The 21,987-nt window shown below is 42.4% G+C and overlaps 1 protein-coding gene across 1 annotated transcript; it reads right to left on the minus strand.

The window, feature by feature from the left end:
* Window positions 1-41: 41 nt before the first annotated feature.
* Window positions 42-21,553, minus strand: GSG1 (germ cell associated 1). Its single transcript, XM_066594565.1, has 6 exons — window positions 21,497-21,553; window positions 18,574-18,886; window positions 12,331-12,378; window positions 7,969-8,121; window positions 436-547; window positions 42-333 (listed from the first exon to the last, which is right to left on the minus strand). The coding sequence occupies exons 1-6, from the start codon at window positions 21,551-21,553 to the stop codon at window positions 42-44; spliced, it is 975 nt and encodes a 324-aa protein (XP_066450662.1).
* Window positions 21,554-21,987: the final 434 nt, after the last annotated feature.

Genomic DNA, 21,987 nt, shown 5'->3' on the forward strand with positions numbered 1-21,987 from the left:
CACAACTCCTTTGTGCTTAGTGTCTTTTCCCAAAGAATTGTCTAGCAATGTTCCTCCTCCATGGATTCTTCCACATCCTCGAGATCCATTGAATGGTCACGTAGAAGGACTTTCTTTTGAAGTTCTGTGTAGAAATCCACACTTTCTGACACAGAGTGGACAGGCTTGTCTCTATAGACATTTATTCCTTTGTTATTCAGAAAGCAGGTTTGCTCCTTCAAGCTCTGCTGAAAAGCTTTCTGATTTCTTCTAAATTCCAGAACAGTCTTGGTGTAAGTGTTTAGAGTTGTGACAGCAGAAGCCATGCAGCAAGTGAAAGATGCCCATGCGGTGCTAAAATACAGAGGACAGGCTTGTCTTATATAAAGAAATGCGCTCTTACAACAAGACTTAAGTATTTCCCTGTTTTTTGTAAACAAATAATGCTAAACTTACTAAAATGCCCAACCGTAATCCCATGAATGTGGTCTCCAGTCCTCTGGTCCAAGGCTCACAGTGGCTTGGAAAACCTGAGTGTACATCATGTGCGCCACCATCCCTAGAAGTCCTGCCGAAAATATATCATATTATTAATTAACACCAGCAAAATAACAAGGCGGGCATTGCTGTATCCACAAGTAGAACTACAAAGTCCTACAACAACTTTTCATATGAGTAAAGGGCTCCTTGCATACGAGCTCCAGTAATGCTTAGCAGACAAAATCAGAATGCAATTAAGATGAAAGTACATAATCATAAAGAAATCCCATGGCAATCACCAATAGCTGCAACCTTGGAGTAGGACAAGGATGAGGAGCAGACGGTCTACAGCTGTTTCATGCACCCCCATGATTTATCAAGGCCATCCTGGTTCCTTGTCCTTCCGGTAAACCCAGATTGCTGTAAACATGGCATAGAAATACCAGCCGGAATGCTCTGGCTATAAGGTCCCAGATTATTCAAACAGTCAAACTGGCTATTCTACACTGTCCCTGTAACTATCATACAAGTAAATAGGACTTAGGGAAAGAGTGTAGCAAAGCAAGAAACAGTGTAGAACCTCCAGTTTGTCTGTTTTAGTAATCCCGGGCCAACTGGAATGGGTGACTGGGCCTTCTGCATATATATTTGAAGAACCAAAAACTGCAGGTCTTTACAGATAGATAGTTTATTTTTTACTACTTTAAAAGAATTAAATATCTTTGAAGAAAAAAAAATCTGTCCCCCCATCTTCTGACTGCCATAATTTTTTTATTTTTCCATCAATCTAGCTGTGTGAGGGATCATGTAGTTTCCATTGATATCGTTTTGGACTGTACATAAGTTTTTCATCACTTTTTCTTAAAATGATTTTTTTTTCGAAACAGGGTGAATACAAGAGTACAAGCCTAGCATAAAGCCGATGTTATAAAGAACTATCTTCAATATAAAGAAGAACCAGGAGTCCTGGAAGTCATGATACGGCCCTTACAGATCCCAGATCTCCCATCATCCAGTCTGTCTGGGATTACATGAAGAGACAGAAGAATTTGGGGAAGCCGACATCTACAGAAGTAGGTTAATTAGTACATCTGTGGTTAATTTCCAGGAATATTTTGAACAACCTTTCTGCCGAGTTCCTTCAAAAACCATGTGTACCTAGAAGAATTGATGCTGTTTTAAATGGTGGTAAATGGTGGTTACACCAAATATTGATGCGATTTAGAGTTCCCTTTTGTTCATTCACTTTGAATTTTGTTAATTAAAAAAACAAAACTATTAATCACTTCTATTTTGGAAGCATTCTTACTTTGCAGCATTTTTCCCATTGCTGCCTAAAGCGTTTGCACAGTACTGTACATTTTTTTGCTTCCCTAAGGACTTATTCCCATGGGAGCGTTTTCCATGCGATATTTAATCAGATCGAAATCACATGAAAATAAAGTACATTGACTTCAACGGTTCTATTCACACAGCATATCCTATCTTGGTCAGATTCTTGAATGAGAATCGCCTATTCAAGTCAATGGGTGCATTAAAAAAACGGATTGCACACATATGATGGGAATGCAATACATTTTTTTAAACTTGTTTCTATTTAGATTTAGCATTTCACAAAAAATGGAAATAAATAAGGTAAGTATTAAGTACAATGTAATAAGCAATGAAACAACCAGTGACCCATGAGCGACGGCACAAGATAACAGAAAACAACAACTGCATCAAATCGTCAATATGTCAAATACACTTGCATCAGCGTAACATAAACTCCTTGCGCTAAGGGGGGTCACACATGAAACATATGGCCAAGAGAAAAAGGGAGAGAAAAAATGAAAAGGGTAAGAGGAGGAAAAGCCAATTTACAATCACCCCACTACAAAGATATTAGTAGTGATGTGTTCCCTCACCATCTCTCTGCTTATAGATAGCCTGCATTCTTGTATTTCCCAATAGCATAGGGAAGATCAGCTAATGTTACATCTACTTTCCAAGAGAAAACAGATAAAAAATAGGAATTTAAAAGTTTGGCCTTCTCAACATTTTTAGAGAATTCACCATTTTCATTCTATAAACATCCATGACTTTTCTTTCACTTTTGTATTGCTTTTAGCCTCTGTTGCAAGCCTCAATTCATTATTAGCTTTTCTGACACTTGCTCTACAGTTGGCATTATATTATTCATTAGCTATTTCCCCATCTTTACATTTGACAAACATTTTTTTCTTTCTTTTTAACATGTGTGTAAGTTCTGTGTTCATCCATCCTGGTCTCTTTAAATGCTTCCCATTCTTCCTTCTTTTAGGGATTGTTAAGAAATCTTGGACATTTCTCTCCTCCTTGCTGTTGCTGATCTGTGCTTGTCGCAGGCTTTGAGGAGAATCAGACTTTCTTCATTTTCTATCTCTATGCAGAGACCTGACTATGGAGAAAGTGACCAAGCTTGTGTCTGCAAGCGCTCAGCTCATTAGGTGAATGTGCACACTGCTGTACACTTTGAACACTATGTGGCCCCGTATTGTGTAGTTAAATGTTGTAATGCTTCACTGCATCATTTTGGGGTGTTTTTAATAGCATGTAAATGATAAACAATGTTCTTTTTTATGATCTATGCAATAAATATGATATTTAGTTTATGGGCCAACCAGTGAGTGGTTTCCCATTTAGTAAATACTCTTGGCTTGTACTTTTTCTTCCCATATGCACTCACACAGTATTGAACTCTTGGCAAAATGCACCGTACATACATGGTGCTGCTGCCAGGTCCTTGAGGCCAGTCTCTGTAGATTTATTGCACTGTGATGGCACGGGTTAAGCTCTGGCAGTTGATTCTCTGCTGCAAAGGTCGAGATTCAAGATATCTATTATTAGTGACCATGCCATCTAAGTGCTTGGACAAAGGGAAGGACCTCCCTCTGTCACCTCACCTGCAACCCCATGACACAATCAATTGGTGCTGATGGGTTACTATGGAAAATTGCACAGTCAAGTCCCCTAATGAGATGAAATACAGAAAATGTATGGGCAAAAGCAGACAAAGAAAATAGAAAAATACAAACCCCTTTTCTCCAATAAAACTAATTTCTGTCAAAAATAATTTTTTAAAAAGTACATCTAACTGGTATCACTGTTTCATAACAGCCCAAACTGTAAAATCGTGTTATTTAGTGAATGCCATATAAAAATAAAAAGATGACAGAATTTCTGGTTTTTGTTCATCCCACCTTTTCCCCTCAAAAAATATAATAAATAGCGATCAAAAGGTAGAACTGGAAAAAAATGCATTATTGACAGTTTTTACACCTCCCTGCTTATAAGTTATTTATTATATGTGCCCCAGGATTGTGCCATTGAAAAATACAACTTGTCATGCAAAATCCAAGTCCTCTTACGGCTATGTCGAAAAATTAAAAAATTTAGGGCTCTCTGGAAGTTGGTATGACAAAATAGGGAAAAAAACATAAAAATCGCCATGCCACTATTTGCTACTTCCTAACTCAAACATCCAACGTATTCACCTCCATTTGTAACAGAGCACTATCCTTTGTGTGTTCATTACTTCACAAAGTTTAGTATCAGTCAGATAAATTGTTATTTAAGGCTACATTCATACAGGCATCACAGAAGGGGAAATAAAAAATTAAAAACAATCACAGAAAAATGTCCGTTACTTACTGACTGAGGAGTGCATATAGATGCATCCTCCTCTCACCATGCTGTTAGCTGACTACCAAATGGAGGAGCGAATAACACCTGTGCGGACACCGATAATAACACCCACTCACACTGCCTCTTGATAATGAGGGGGACGGCTGCTTGGCGTATACTCCCACACATAGTGGATACAGGGTGCCAGACCATTCTGATACATGTAGTTCACCATGCAGACCAGCAACCTATTAATGACGCCATGATAATTTGGCGGGTTGCCCTGCATATCCATCAGTGAACCACATTGGTACTGCCACCCTGGGATCCCCCTGGAGTCTCAATGCCACACTGCATGTGAATGATAGATAATAAATGCAAGGCATTGGTTGAATGTTGGCCAAGATACATGAGCCCACTAACCACTTCCCAGTTCCTTGTGTTGTAGTGGGTCCCTACACTAATATAAATGCATCACAGAAGGGGAAATAAAAAATTATTGGCTCCTCCATTTGGTAGTCAGCAACCTGCATGGTGAGAGGATGCATTTATATGCACTCCTCAGTCAGTAAGTAACGGCCATTGTCTGTGATTGTTTTTACATTCATACAGGCGAGCATATCAGGCCGAGAAACTTGGCCAAACATCGTGCTCGTCAACGTGCATTTTACCTGCAGATATAAGGCGTTTTTCATGCAAAGACGCCCCGCATCACTTGTGTAAAATTACAATCTTCATGCCTGATAGAGGATTGCAAGTGTTTCCCATTGATTTCAATAGAAAGCATCACATTGCACTCGCATGCATATTGTACAGCCTGTGAGTACCATGCAAGGTACCATTGAAAACAATGGGCGACGCATTCCGAGGAATGTGAAAAAACACGACATACAGTGATTTTTTACCTCACAGCATCGCTCATGTGTATGACTCCATTTAGAAGAATGGAGTTCATATTCACGCAAGTTTTGTGCGTCTTGCAACGCGCAAAACGTGCGTGAGTTTCGCGTTTGTGTGCATGTAGCCTTACTGTGCAATCTTTTTCATTAATAGTGTCAATCTAACATATTAAAAAGAATTGGGCCCAATACTGCCCCCTGTGGCGCTTCACTAGTAATGGTGACACCTCCAATACTGCCCCCTGTGGTACCCCACTTGTAACAGTGACCTAATCAGAGTATGTACCATTAATAACCACTATCTGGTTTTCTATCACTGATATCGTTACCTCTCCACTTACATAGTTTCCCCCTATCCAAACGTTCTAATTTTACAGATGTAGCAGAGTTTAACTTGTCTGTGATAACTTGTTGCAGAAAGTTACCTTATCTTAAAGGCTAATGCCCACAGATGGATTTCCGTCGCGCTCTACGCAGCAGAAATCCACGACATTGCCCCACAGCTGTAAGATTCTATTGAACCAAATAGCTCAATGTTCACTCTGCGGAATTCCAATGTGGAATTCCGCAGCGTGAAATAAACCACAGCATGTTCTAAATGCCATGCGAATACGTCTCGTTATACTTCTGTTATAGCACAGCAGAAGTATCGCGTGAATACACAGCCCTGCCCACCACTGGCCACGTCATCTGACACTGCTGGTGCATCATGCGCTGTACTGCACATGCGCGCTGGCCCGCCATGTCGGACGCGTACGGAGTGGTAAGTATGGGGGTTTTGGGGCAGCCCCGTGGCGGACTCCGCTGCGATATTCACAGCTGTGACGGGTCCGTCACAGCCTTGGGCATGAGGCCTAAGGCATTAAAATATTTTGTTCTCCTAAGGGCTCCTGTCCACAGGCAAATTTTCACTGCGTTCCCAGCTGCAATTATCCAGCTGCGGGGAACACAGTGAACGCTTTCAATAGCATTGCTATGGAAAGCGCAGCCCACCTGTCCACGAGCGGAGAATCATTGCAATTCACCACTCGCGGCCAGCAATTCGCAGCATGCTGAGTATTTCCGCGATTCTCCGCGGTGAGCCTATCTGTCAGATAGACTCACAGCGGAGATCCGTCTGCCGGCTACTGCTCCCGGGAAGTCCCAGAAGATTGGAAAAGGGCAAATGTTGTCCCTATCTTCAAAAAAGGGAAGAGGGAGGATCCAAGAAACTACAGGCCTGTGAGCCTGACTTCTATATTGGGAAAGGTCTTTGAACAAATTATTAAGCAGCATGTATGCAAGTACTTGGATGAAAATGAATTAAATAACCAGAGCCAGCATGGGTTTGTAACAAACAAGTCATACCAGACTAATCTAATTTCCTTCTATGATAGTATGACTGACTGGGTTGATCAGAGAAATGCAGTGGATATAGTTTTTCTTGACCTAAGTAAAGCATTTGACAAAGTACCTCATACTATACTTATTGAAAATCTGACCAAATATGGGATTGACAAGGCAACTGTTAGGTGGATTCACAACTGGCTGAGTGATCGTACTCAAAGAGTGGTCATAAATGGCTGCACATCCAAGTGGAAGAATGTATCAAGTGGGGTACCACAAGGCTCTGTCCTAGGCCCAGTGTTGTTCAACATTTTTATAAATGATCTGGAGAAGGGAATTGATGGGAAACTGATCAATTTTGCTGATGACACAAAGCTAGGAGGGATAGCTAACACTAGGAAAGAGAGAGAGCATTCAAAAAGATCTAGAAAAGCTTGCACAGTGGGCAGCAACTAACAGAATGGTATTTAACAAGGAGATATGCAAAATCCTACATCTGGGCAAGAAAAGTGAAAAAAGCACATACAGAATGGGAGGAATTGAGCTAAGCAGCAGCACATGTGAAAAAGACTTGGGTATACTAATAGATCATAGACTGAACATGAGTCAAAAATGTGATGCAGCAGTCAAAAAGGCAAACACAATTCTGGGATGTATTAAGAGAAGCATAGAGTCTAGATCACATGAGGTCATTATCCCCCTCTACTCTTCCTTAGTCAGACCTCATCTGGAATACTGTGTCCAGTTCTGGGCACCCCACTTAAAAAAAAAACATACACAAACTGGAACAAGTTCAGAGAAGAGTTACCAAGATGGTGAGCGGTCTACAAATCATGTCCTATGAGGAACGGTTAAAGGATCTGAGAATGTTTAGCTTGCAAAAAAGAAGGCTGAGAGAAGACTTAATTGCAGTCTACAAATATCAGAAGGGCTGTCACACTGCAGAGGGATCAGCCCTATTCTCATTTGTACAAGGAAAGACTAGAAGCAATGGGATGAAAGGGAGGAGACACAAATTAGATATTAGAAAAAACTTTCTGACAGTGAGGGTGATCAATGAGTTGAACAGGTTACCACGGGAGGTGGTGAGTTCTCCTTCAATGGAAGTGTTCAAACAAAGGCTGTACAAATATCTGTCTGGGATGATTTAGTAGATCCTGCATTTGAGCAGGGGGTTGGACCAGTTGGACCAGATGATAGTCCAGTGTAAATAGCAGCAATTCAGTATTGAACGGCCACTATGTTAACTGAATGGAGAGAGGCGAGGGAAAGCGAGAACTAAAATCTGCTCCTGCTGCCCCACTGTGAGCCAGCAATACAACCTCCTGTGCCGGAGCACAGGTGTGTGTTTGTGCGGGGACAAGTGTCAGGCATCGTTTGCCCGACATTCGCCCCATCTAAATGGGGCTTAAGGCTGTACAGATCCATTATGGGACTGATGTGAAAGGTAAAATCTCAGCCCCAAGATGGTACCTGACAAGTATCAGACAGGGGGGCTGCACTGCTAGGAAGTGGCTGCAATACACAGAAGACACCTTCAGAGTGTGACAGACAATCAGGTGAGGGGTCAGGCATAGAAAATATGTGTTTTCAATACAGTGGCCCTTTAATACCATTTTCTGGGATCAAATGCTGTTACCTGAGAGCACTGAAGACATTGCAGCAAATGCGTTCAGCTTCAGTCCACAGACGGGGTTTCCAGTGTAAAATATTTCCAGTAGCAGCAGTCCGAAGCTAATGACTAACAGTATAATGTACACGAGTTCCGATCCTAATGAAAGCCATAGGATCCCTGTAATAGACAACACAAGGGTGAGGACATGTGAGGATTATCAGAACTGGGATTAGGTTGGGTACGTTCACACGGCTCTGATCCACTGAGATCACTGTCAGAACTGGGTGGTTGCTGAGGGGTTTTGATGCGGATTTTCATTGGTTGTAGCTTTGTATCCACACACAGATTTATCCCGGTCAAAGGAGAAATCCACATGTGGATTTTCAGACTCAGCTTTGCATGAAGAAGAAGTAACATGGCACTTTTTCTGCAATGCGGATTTAAAATCTCTAGTCTTTTTGAGGTGGATTCCCATTAAAAGCAATGCATACGGAATCTGGCTGTGACCTCGGCTGGCGTCCCCCTATACCTTATTTTTCTGTACTGTGGATGTCCATGAATGCTCGCCGTCGGTCATGTGCAGTACAGATTTTTTTTTTCCGCGCCGTCGCTGGGCATTGATGCAGGTACCCACGGACTATCCGCAATGTCAATTGTGGATGGGCTGCAGGTTGGACAGCTTACATTGACTTTAATGGAGGCCGTCCGTGTGGAGTCTGCAGCATGATAAGTAGAGCATGCTGTGATTTTTCCTCCACTCACGGAAATCGCAATTTGTTTCCAGTAGTGTGAAGAAAAAGCAATTTTTACATACCTTTCAATGCCTGGCCTTTTGCTGCGGATCCTGAGTGCGGACAACGGCCGCGGATTTCGCAATAGAAATCGGGTCGTGTGAGATCAGCTTTACATTAGTTGGATTTATCATTACTACTTAGTTTTTTCCTGTCGTACCAACAAATGCTACAAAACATAAGTCTCTGTTCCCAGGGGGGCTCCCTGGGAATTTCCCTGTCTCAGACACTCACTAGAACCAATTTTACAGAAAGACAATTAACCTATCAGTATGTTTTCGGAGTACGATAGGAAATCCCATGCAAACACGGGGAGAACATACAAATCCCATGCATATGGTGTGATATCATCCTACGAATTCATTAGGGTATGTTTACATGCAGCAGAAATGCTGGGGAATTTTAGCGACAAATTTCTAGCATTTCCACATCCACAACAAAGTCAAAATTCCCAGTGGAGGCCTTAGTTATATGAATGTTTTTATGTCCATCTGTAGCATTGGATTCCAGAAGGACGATGACTAGCCATGCAAAATCGGCCGGACGAAAAAAATAGTACATCCAGGGCCGAATTTACATGCGGCCGAAAAACATAGGACTTGCCCTATCTTTTGACTGAAACAAGCTGGCGGCTCCATAGACTCCTATGGGAGTTTATGGGAGCCGTCAGAAAGGGATGGGGAGGGAGTTTAGCAGCCACAAGTGCTGCTAAACACTGACAGGTGAGGCATTTAAAGTGATTACTAGTAGTTCTGATGACCGAGGGATTTCGAGGCTGCAGTGTATTGTCCCTGCAATACGCCACAGCCAGCCGTGTGAATAGACTAAGAAAAAAATCGCAAATAATAGTTGCAACCATTCTTCATTCATGCGATTTTCGGCAGAGACCCGGGCAGCATTAAAAGGCAATGACCGTGTAAAAGAGGTCTAAGGCTGCAGATAGGTTGGTGTGGAACCAAAATTGGCAAACCTGTTTATTACAGCCACTTTCAGAAGAGTGCATTTGTAAAATTCCTTGAGGCCTCTTTAACATGGGCAACAGCGATATCGCTGCTACATCGCTGCTGCTTTGCACACATGATTTTGTAGCATCAGTGATGCTTTTTTCTTGGGAAAATTATATTATCGCGTCGCTGCTACCTGCAATTTTCTCATGCAATAAAATAGTGCGATTTTATAGCGAGAAAGTTAAAAGGACGTTCTAATGTTAGGGCCTGCTTCACACAGGCGACACAATATTGTCATGAGAAAATCGCAGCAATATTGCATCCGTGGTCTGTGGCGCTACAAAGTCGAGCGGCTTTGTAGCACCACATGTAAGGATTTCTGGGGGGGGTGCGAGGTGCTTGAAATATAAGCCCTACCCTGAAAATACATCCTAGCCAAAAACAATACATCACCTAAGAAGCACTGTCTGGCTCCACTGCGTCTTCTTCACGATCTGGTCTTCAGGCATGTCTTCTGGCCAGGGATTGGAAAATCCCCACCTCCAGGAAGTGCTGCCTCTGATTGGCTGAGCGCGGGGGGGGGGGGGGGGCTCAGCAAATCAGAGCCAGTGCTCGATGAACCAATCATAGATTTTCTTTACTCCATATGAGAGTCTGTAAAACGGATGAAACATGGATTTGAAATCCATATTTGATCAGGTTTTTTTTGGGGGGGGGGGAGCTATTCAGACGGCAATACTTGGTCACTATCTGTAAGTCAAAACCAGGAATGGAACCTACAGAGAAAAGGCAGAATGGAAAGTTTTGCATCTATTCCGTATTTTGAACTCCTGCAGAACAAACCCACTGAGATCAATAGGTTGTAATCACTGCGTATTGTGCAAATACATTCGTGTGACACGGGCCTAATTCCATACAAAATAGTCATTCTTGTTTAGTGAGGTTGCACAAGCCGCAGTCTAGGAAATTGGCACTGTGCTGCGTAGTTCTGGATCAGGAACAAGGAGAAATCATCTAGAACTAATTATACACTGCAACTCTGTGTGCGTTCTAGTTTGACCGCAGCTGGGAGTCACGTTACAGAATATTACTGGATAGAGAACCAGATGAAGTGTCTGATTCCACGCAGGTAATTTATATGGATGGTATCAGTAATGGCGGCTTCACACGAGTATATGCACAGGTGCATATGCCTCAGAGCAGCATACGTGCCATGAACGAGGCTTTTCTGCATGTGTAATATTGTATTTTACTGTAATTTCTGTGCACAAGGCATGGGTTTTTGTGCACTCTACACAACCGCGCCCCCATTTACATGGCTACTTGACTTAATAAGTTACAGATGTGTTCTTTTTCCAGTGGAATTGCGCAGTATTTCACACATCACCTTGCATATTGTGCGTGCATTTGCACAGCCCCCATAGACTTATACAGGGATTTTGGGTGGGCAAATGCAGAAATGTGTATGAACCCAATGTCATCAATGGATTCTATTCTCAGTCTTCAACAGAGGATAGAAAAGTGTCGTCCTCTGCAATGTTTTAGCTGAGATGGAACCAGCGCCAAAAAAGTGCTTTTTTTTCCTATCAGTCTTAGGGCGCATTTAGACGACCTTATATCGGCCACGTATTCACGCCGGCTGATATACAGTGTCTCTCTCTGCAGGGAAAGGAGGCTGGAAGAGCCAGGAGCAGTGCTCTGAGCTCCCGCCCCCTCTCTGCCTCCTCTCCACCCCCTGCACTATTTTCAATGAGGAGAGGCGGGACGGGGCGAAGCTAATTCCTGGAACTTAGCCCCGCCCCATCCCGCGTCCTCTCATTGCAAATAGTGCAGAGGGGCGGAGAGGGGGTGGAGAGGAGGCAGAGAGGGGGCGGGAGCTCAGAGCACTGCTCCCGTCTCTTCCAGCCTCCTCCCCCTGCAGAGAGAGACGCCGTATATCGGCCGGCGTGAATACCCGGCCGATATACGGTCGTCTGAATGCACCCTGAGGGCTTCTGCACACTTGCGTTTTTTCACACGAATGTTAAAAACGCATCGCAACTTAGTTCTTTGCAATTTTTGTGCAATGCTTTTTTAACATTAGAAAGTCCACTTGACAATTGCATGAAAAAAACACAGAGATAACACATGAAAAAAGCACACAAGAAAAATGCAAGTGTGCAGGAGCCCTTATATACCATCGTAGAAACCATTGTGGTTTTTCGAGAATTGTATATTTGAGACATTCAAACAAACTACCAACAAATGATACACTATACATGATACAATACACAATATAATACATGGTACAACATATGATACAACACATAATACAATACATGATACGATACATGATACAATATACAATACATGATACAACACACATAATACAATACACGATACGATACATGATACAATACATGATACAATACACAGTATAATACATGATACAGTACATGATACAACACACATAATACAATACACGATACAACATATGATACAAACGTAATACAATATACAATACACAATATAATGCATGATACAATACATAATACAACACACGATACAACACATAATACAATACATGATACAATACAATACATGATACAACACATAATATACAATACATGATACAATAAAATACATGACACAACACACTGTTGGTTTACCTCTTTCAGCAGGGGGTGTTAACTCTAAAAAGCTTCGACATTTCTCATCTGTAATGTGACAGAAAGAATTATAAGAACACACAGCATATATTTTCAGATTTAACCTCTGAAAGGAGTTACCCAACTTTCAAAGATTGATCAATGTCTGATGGGTGGGAGTCTGCTGCCCCGGACACCTGCTGGTCAAATGAAGGGGCTGCAACGCTCATGTGAGCACTGCATCCTCTTCAGTCTTTACATAGGTGTACAATCCTGTTCATACTCAGAAAGCCATAGTATATATAGCGGCCGCTCTGAGTACTGCAGCATTTTTTTTACTTCTGTGGACAACACTGTAGTACCAGAACGGCCACTACATATACTATGGCTTTCTGAGTACAAACAGGATTGTACACCCATGTAAACACTGAAAAGGACGCAATACTTGCACGAGCGCAATGGTCTCTTCGATCAGGCTAATTGTATACTGTAGGTCATTAGAACTGCAGCGGTACTGAAGTGTGTATTTTTTATAGTGAACTGTTTTGAAAAAGTTTATTTTTTGGAGGCTGAGCCTTTTTTTTAAGATGCTTTGTTAAACTTTAATTGCACTTTTTTGTCCCAATAGGCGAACTATGCTAGAGAATAATTTGTTCGCTCACATAATTCATAGTATTCCAAATCATTATTGCCTGTCAGTGCTACAGTGATAATGATAAACAAGCCCCTCCCTCTGTGAAGCACCTTAGATGTCATAGTCTTCATTTATCCGTATTTTTGGAAAATACATTTTCATCACTTTTTATTAAATTTTCTTTAATAAAGAGCCAAATAGTGGGCCGATATACTCTTGTGTAAAAGAGCCCTCAGGCTGGTTTCACACAGGTTACAAAATCACACAATTTTGTAGCTACAAATCGCATGTATGTAGAGCCCAGGGTTTCCTATGGGTTCTTTCACATAAGTGATGTTTTGTAGCCTGCTCCATTGCGATACTACAAAATCGTGGCATGCTCTATAGGCCTCGTTCACATGGGTGACAAAGTCACACGATTATGCAGAGTTGCTACAATGCAACAAATCGCATGTATGGGTTAATTCACACATGCAATATTTTGTAGCGACAACCCGACACAAAAACCTCACGGGTCTGGCGATAAGCCCGTGACTCATGAGATTTTGTAGTTCATGTTTCCCTATGGAGCCTTCCTCTCTGTTGCATCGCATCGCACGAAAACGCGGTTTTCATCCAGTGCGGTGCAACTTTGACATTAGGAAATCCTACTATCTAAGCCAAATCTAAGCCCTAGCTGCAGGGAAAAAATAAAAAATGACACATACATCACCTTACAAGCGCTCTAAGTGTTCAATCACAGCCATTCATTGACCGCTGGCTTTGATTGGCTAAGCGTCAGCCAATCACAGCCAGCACTTCCAGAAGGTGGGGATTTTCCATCCCAGCCAGAAGATGATGAGGAGAAACAGTGCCAGGACCCAGGGAGAAGCTGCTGTGGCATTGGAGAGCGCTTGTAAGGTGATATATGTGTATTCTTTTTATTTTTCTTCTTTGCTATGGCTCATTTTCGGGATGGGGATTATATTTCACCCCCCCTCCCCGAAAATCCTCGCATGTGGTGCTACAAGGTCATGTGACTTAACAAACAGTATTTATTTCATTAAGGCCTCATTCATACGTATACATTTTTATGGCCGCCTGCACGCTCCGTAAAATCGCATTAATGAAGAATAGCCGCTATCGAATCCCGAGCTTGTTGGGGTCCCACAGAGTTCAGTCCTTGGCCCTCTCCTCTTCTCCACCTACACAGCCCCTATTGGACAAACCATCAGGAGTTTTGGCTATCCATACCATCTCTATACTGACAACAGCCAGTTATACACCACCTTCCGTGACATTACAGCACCATTCCTCCAGAACGTCACAGACTGTCTGTCCGCTGTCTCTAACACTATGCCCTCTCTCTACCTAAAACTGAATCAGCCCTTTTCTCACCGTGGACAAAAACACTCACTGTTGCCCTCATCCACTCTCAGCTCGATTACTGCAACTTGCTGCTGATAGGCCTCCGTAACGTCCCACTCTCCCCTCTTCAATCCATCCTGAATGCGGCAGCCAGGCTCATATTCCTGTCCAGCCACTACTCAGACACCTCTGCCCTGTGCCAGTCACTGCACTAACTGCCCGTCAAATACAGAATTCAATTTAAACTCACTACCCTCATCCACAAAGCTCTCCACCACACGCCCCCCTATATTGCATCCCCCATCTCAAATCACCACCCAGCCCGCACCCTCCACTCCACTAACAAAATAAGATTAAGCGCTTCTTTAACTCAAACCTTTCACTCCCACTTCCAAGACTTCTCCAGAGCAGCACCAGTCCTCTGGAATGCACTACCCCAAACTATCCGGGCAATCCCAGGCATAAAATTTCAAGTGTGTCCCAAAAATGCACCTCCTCAGGGAGGCATACCACATCTCCTAAACCAAAGCCCTCTTTACTCCACCTGATAACATGCTCCCTGTCCTACTGCAATCCCTACTAGCTGCAATCAACCGCCGCTGTGATGTACAACAAGCAGGAAGAGGCCTGCACTCTCTGAACGGTTTCTAAGAGGTGGCTGAGGAGCCATGCCACAGTGGTGGTGAATGCAGCATGCTTTATGTAACTTTGCACACAGATGAAGGTAAACAACCTCAAGAGAGAGACTGACAAGGACGGAAACCCCCTATTAATCACACTAACGGTTTTGTCAACCTGAAACACTAGCTCAGATTCTCCAGCACTCATGCCGTGGGATCATCTGGTGATTCTGTGATCTTTGCAGCTGGCGATGCTGCGTCTGCTTTGGCTGTTCAGTGGAAGCATGGATGGAAGGATTTCAGGTCTTGAGAACTAATGCAGGCTTCTCTCAGCGCAGTGGGTGATTGATTAGCTGCCCACAGGGTTCTTGAAGTTGTACATAGCTTCTCTAATTACAGGACAGGGTGAGGGAACCAGTAAGACGGCTTCACCTGGCTGCCGACATTTCTTCCCCATCCTTGCTTCTCCCTCTCTTTCAACTCACTGTACACTCTGACTCATTCCCTACCTCTGAACACTTTTATAATTATCTACTACACCACAAATCAGAGGAAACAGGAAATAATTCCCCTTTACTACACTCAGGGCTCTTGTATCAGCTTGGCTGCGGTTAGCTCCGCCTCTCAACCAATCAGGGAACTTCTACCTTCTGCTAGGTCATGTGATCTATGACAGTGGAAGGTCTTGTCTGCTACATGCAGAGAGTTGTCCCCAGGTATTTCAACTATTGTAGTAAAGAAAAAATGACTAAGGGGTAATGCATGCAAAAGGTAAGAAAAAAACGGTTTCAATTTATATTTCTTTATTTTTTAAATTATTATATTTGCATTAAAATAATAGTACAGGAATTGGTTTACCACTTTGTTTCACGCATTTTGATATATATATAAGAGTCTCGGATTAGAGGGCAGATATAGCAACAGTTTTGGTTGGCATCAGCGGTGGGCCCTTTCCTTTTTTATATATATATATATTTTTATTCGGTAATTTTTTTAACCTATTTTTTCAAAAAATTTTTAAACATGCATGTGCTCCATGACGTCATATAAGACCTCTGGAAGTCATTCACATTGTATTTTTTTGCATTTCACACTTTTCCACTGTAGCTGGAGCATCCATAGGAGCCCCAATTACAGGGGAAAACATCCCCCTGTAGTGGCAATAGCTGATCTGGGTCTGCTAGGACCCTGTAGCTCTGACATTCCAGGATTCGCGGGTGGTCAACAATCGCCAAGACCCATGCGGGAAACGTCAGTGCTGCTTCATGTATTCTCTATATAGCACTCACTGAGCGCTATGTGGCCTGTAAACGAGAAGTCAGAAGTGGTTAAAAACTCCTTCTTCCTTCTCCTCCAGGCCTTCGGCTGTGTCTGGCAGCTGAGAACATGCTAGATTGTAGGAGCAGGAGCTTTAATTGTATATTTACTATTGGCCCAGAATAAAGCCCAGGACCAAGGGCTGTTTATTTACGATGCTTGGCCCTTACTGGGTTATAACAGACTTTTAAAGTGACATTCCCAACAGAAGGGAGTATTCTTTTTAAACTCAATATTCATTTCAAATGTGGCTGTTTTCTTGTTTTGGCAGTAGTATGCAATAAACTGAACTCAAAAGATTGTCCTTGTCTGGGAGTAATCAGAGAGCTAAAAGTCCTGGATGGGACGGCATGGGAGTCTGAGTCTACAAGTCTGCTGCAAGTAATCTCATAATAGTAGGTGGAGATATGGAATGACAGAATGACATCTCTAAGCTTCTCTTGCTAAGCCGAGGTGGTTTAGACAAACAGCTGAAATGTCAAGTGGAAAAAATGTAAGTATAGAATCAGCAAAGCACAGACTATCATGAAAAGCCGCACCGCATACCAACTGTGGGTCTAGAAGGTGTCACTTATTAGGCCACATGCATGTGTGACGTAAAGTGACCCTCCTCTCTTGGACAAAGGTGTCCAAACCGTATGTCTGACTACCTGATGCCCACTGTGAAGTAAGCTAAGGGCTCTTTTACACTCAACAATAATAGGTCAGATTCTCTCTGGATCGTTCTGTCTAAATGTCAGCAACAAATCAGAAGGATGGCTTTAAGTTCCAAAGTTATCCAGCACTGCATGCAAATGGTTGAGAAGACTCATGCTAATTAGCCACACCCGTTTTCTCTTGATGGACAGCTCATCACACAGGAAACCTTATCAAGAGAAAGGCAGTGCGGTTTGCTCGGCAGATCATGAATCAGCCTGGCTTCTCTTTTCATCTGCATTCTGCGTGGAAAAAAATTTGGAACCTAATTGCAGACATACACAGATACATTGGGGAAAGGGAGAACATTAGAATGGAGTGACGTTTTATCCCTTGCCAGACAGTGAGGTTAGTTTCAGGGGTGCGATGGTGGTGACGGGTTCCCTTTAAGAAGGCAGGAAAGCATTTCAGTTAAAAAACACTGGTACGATCGTTTATAAATAATGCACATTTGCCAAAATGTGTTAATAAGTTAAGAGAAAGCATTAAGTACTAGAGATGAGCGAGCGTACTCGGAAAAGCACTACTCGCTCGAGTAATTTGCTTTATCCGAGTATCGCTGTGCTCGTCCCTGAAGATTCGGGAGCCGCTGCGGCTGACAGGTGAGTCGCAGCGGGGAGCAGGGGAGAGCGGGCGGGAGAGAGGGAGAGAAAGATCTTACCTCCGTTCCTCCCCGCTCTCCCCTGCAGCTCCCCGCTCCGTGCCGGCACCCGAATCTTCAGGGACGAGCACAGCGATACTCGGATAAAGCCAATTACTCGAGCGAGTAGTGCTTTTCCGAATACGCTCGCTCATCTCTATTAAGTACATTTCTTTTATGTTGATTTCCTCTTTTGAACAAATCACAAGTACATTTCAGATGCCTTCTGACGTACGACGGGTTGCATCTGGCATGAAAACGTATACAATATTTCACAACATTTGTCAATATGCACACATTTAAGTAAATGTAGGAAAGCCTTTGCATTTGAAATGATCTGGATTGCTCCATGAATGTAATTTCCTGTGTGTTGTAGTATTAAAGGGGTTGTCCCTATGATAATTTGACCAGCGAGCCCTGCTAGAGAGGAACTGTAGCATTACACAACAGCCAGTGCATGTGTGCTTCCTCTATACAAGAGCTGCTGCAGTGACTCTCCACTCTGGCTAATAGAGGGGGTCCTCAAGAAGGGGTCCCCCTCCCTAGTATATAAACAATATTCTGTACATGTATGTGGTTTCTACACTAAGGGATTTGGACAAGGGTCTACCCTCTGCTTCCTTTGGTCATACATCTTAGTATAACTTCAGTCCATCCTTTTTTGAAACCGCTGAACACACATAGACCGTTTTCCTTTATGTTTGTGGTCGCTGCGAAAGCCAAACCACATAAACGTCTGGATATTAATATAGATCTTGTCGGTCTTATGGATAATGATTAATGAACGCCCTCTATAATTATAAGATGTAGCTGCTGAATGATATGTACCCCATGGGTGCAATACACCATTAAATGCACATCTTGATCACTGGGAAGATTGCTCATGCCCCACCTTAAGGGCTGCTATGGCATCACCTTTTCACAGTCACCTCCATGTTGTTTCACTTCATTTCAGTTTTGTATGCAATTATTATTTTTTTTTTTAAACATAAAAAAAAGTTGTTTATTACCTGTCCCCAAAATATTCTCTTCACAAGAATACCAAATTCCAGTGTGGAAATAGCGGAAAGCAAATCTGTCATCTCCCGTCTCCCAACTGTAGTGTACCACGTCTTGACCTGAGGCATTAATGCTCTCCACAGCTATGGGAACCACAATGCATTTAGTGGCCTTTCCATTTCCACAAAGAGGTTTAGGAACTTTTTGTGTGCCTTCACACCAGTAGCTACTTAGAAGTGCTGTAGTAGAGAGAGCAAGGGACACCAGGTTGAAGACGACTGCTAGTACGGCACGACGCCAATGTACAACTTCTGTGAGCTCCATCTGGAAAGAAAGGAAATTGTAAAATGTTCTGGCAAGTATAGCACACGCTACAGATACAGCTTTCTAATGCAATAATATATTGTTCAATTCCCTAATAATTTGCACTTCAACAAGACATGTACTGTCAAAGGGGCATCTACTGATATATATAGTAAATGCTTCTCTTATGTGAATATTGTAATTAACCTAACAAACCCTAAAGGTGCATGTAGACTGAAAGATGATCGCTCAAAAATCGCTCAAACTACAGTTTGAGTGACAGTTTTGAGCAATTATCTTTGCATAACTTTTAAGTAGCTAATTAGCTACTTAAAGAGTTAAATGCAGGTGAAGCGGGACACTGCTGATAACTCTAAGAACAGCAGCTGTGTTGTATATGCAAACAGCTGCTTTGTTCTTGCAGTTTCTTTAGCAGTGAGGATATGATGTCATGTTTGAAAGAAGAGGGAAAGATGCCAGAGTTCAGAGAGAGGTTGCATATAGTGGTGTGATGAGAGATAACCACTGGGGAGAGGGTCTGGAGGAGGTGTGAGGGGAGAGGGTCGGTAGCACAGGTGGTGGGGTGAGTAGAGGAAAGCAATTTGGAGACTTCTTCCTCTGACGTTGGTCGGAGTACAGGCAGTGAGCAGGAGTTAGATGCACTATTGATGAGACTAGGGTCAGGGCTAGTCTGGGATTGGGAGGATATTTCCTGACGGATGTCATCAATTTTCTTTTTGAAATAAGCAGTCAGCTCTTCGGCACTGAGATCCATCACTGGGGGCTACGGTTTAGGGCTGAGAAGATAATTTTTGTGGTTCATTCCTAATTAGAATCTTGTTTTTAAATTGAGTATTCAAAATGTCTCCTCCAACCACTTCCTCTTGATGTTTTTTTTACCTATTTCAATGCCATTAAAATACACAGATTGAAGGGACCAACCACGTTTTGGAGACGTCACGTGGTCCCCGACCACGAGCATAACCCTGTCATGACCTTTGAGCCCCATAAACTATGTTCTGGGAAGCTTGTCAACTTCCTCTCTCCAAGTGAGTTTAAACATAACCACAATGCCATTAATACCTAGTTAAGTTTAAAGGGCTTTTCCCATGTGGCACTGCACAATGTAATGTATGGGTATATGGGGATAAATCACAATATGAAGCAGACTTATAATATCAAACATTTTAGAAGTTGTGATCCTCATCATGCTGTGTATGTCATTAGATGTAGATCTTGTAACCTGATTTATGTAGGACACACAAAAAGAAAGCTGAAGGTCAGAATACCCGAACATATATATGGTATTCAAAGAAACCCTTCACACACATCGCATACATTATAGAGACACATTGCTGGTCCCGGGAATGCTTTTGTTTCACTGGTATTGAAATAGTTAAAAAAAACATCAAGAGGAGGTGATTGGAGAAGACAAGTTTTCATTAGAGGAGCATTTTGGATACTCAGTTTAAGAACAAGATTCCCTTTAGGGATGAACCACAAAAATGATCTATTATTAGAGATGAGCGAACGTACTCGGTAAGGCCGATTTCGCAATCGAGCACCACGATTTTCGAGTACTTCACTACTCGGGTGAAAAGATTCGGGGGTCGCCGTGGGGCGGGGTGTGGCGTGGTGGAGCGGGGGGTAGCAGCGCGGAACAGGGGGGAGCTCTCTCTCTCTCCCCCCCACTCCCCTCTGCAACCCCCCGCTCACCCACGGCGCCCCCCAAATCTTTTCACCCGAGTAGTGAAGTACTCGAAAATCGCGGTGCTCGATTGCGAAATCGGCCTTACCGAGTACGTTCGCTCATCTCTATCTGTTATATATTTATTAAGTATATTAAAGAGTTAATGCATGCTTCTAGCTGATTAGCTTGCTAATACACATGCACTTTTTTCATATGTAAATCATTTCATCATGATTGGGCAGCCTTGTTTTTAACTGTTGTCCAGCTTTATGTTCATTTATGCTGTGAACGAGGACCCCTTTGGTCTGGAACGTGTAAGTGTTGATCACTCTCTTGTATGGATTTAACATGACATAATAAACCAAGACGTTCTTATGGAACTTTGGATGTTCCGGACTTTCTTCCTCTGCTGTGTTTGTCAAGCTAATGAAGGACTGTTGTCTGTGCACCCCACTATTACCCCGGCTGACGTGCTATTGTAAATCCCAGCATGGTGAGCTTTTCTTGGGACCCAACCCATACATGCACCTGTGTGTCCATCATATGACCAAGACAATTTTTTTTCCCCTGAGAGTGAGCAATGAATGTTCCTACAGAATGACTGCAATCAATGATGTAAGTCCTAACGAACTGATAAAATAGGTATATTGAAAAATTGTTTTACTTTTCATCAGACTAAGAATAACTTTATTTGCAGTGGCTGGAATACCCATTCAGTTATCAAAGACATACAAACATACAATGTAAAAAAATGACTAAAGATTCAGCACTAGATATAAACTTTGCAAACTATTAGCTTTGAATCAATTTGTATAATATATAAACCCCTCACTTCAACGAATATGCCCGAAGTTCTCTTTGGACCCAACTATTAGGTATTATGCACAACTGCGATCTAAAGCATAAAGTACATCACTATAAACGTAACTTTAAGCACTTACTGATGAAGTCTTCTGCAGAAATCTTGCAGATGATGCAGCTTCTGATGCAAGGTGCATGGCTGAGACGTATGAGGACACATACAATGGTTTTTATGGATGGCAGGGCAAAGATACAAGCCGTGCACAAAGCCTTGAAAAGAAGAAACTGCTGGTAATGCTCTTCTGTTCTCATCTAATCTCAATACCCAAAGACCAACCCGAATCATTGCTGTGAAATCACCAACATCTGCTGCACAGAAATGGAGGTTCCTAATCCACAAAACAATCAAGTTCCAGCTGTTCTATCTAAACCCTGCTCATTCATTCTCATCTCAGATCTTGTTCATAGTAATATACAAACTGCTCACATTTTATTCTAATAATTTGAGAAAATCATGATTACGTCTACAATCTATGTTAGGGCAGTCAATATGACTTATTTTGTATCTTGTATGCATTTTGTATCTATCTTCTATCTTGTATGCTTCATGCCGTTTTATTATATTATAATG

The sequence above is a fragment of the Eleutherodactylus coqui genome, chromosome 3, assembly GCF_035609145.1.
Source record: "Eleutherodactylus coqui strain aEleCoq1 chromosome 3, aEleCoq1.hap1, whole genome shotgun sequence".
Lineage (NCBI taxonomy): Eukaryota > Metazoa > Chordata > Amphibia > Anura > Eleutherodactylidae > Eleutherodactylus > Eleutherodactylus coqui.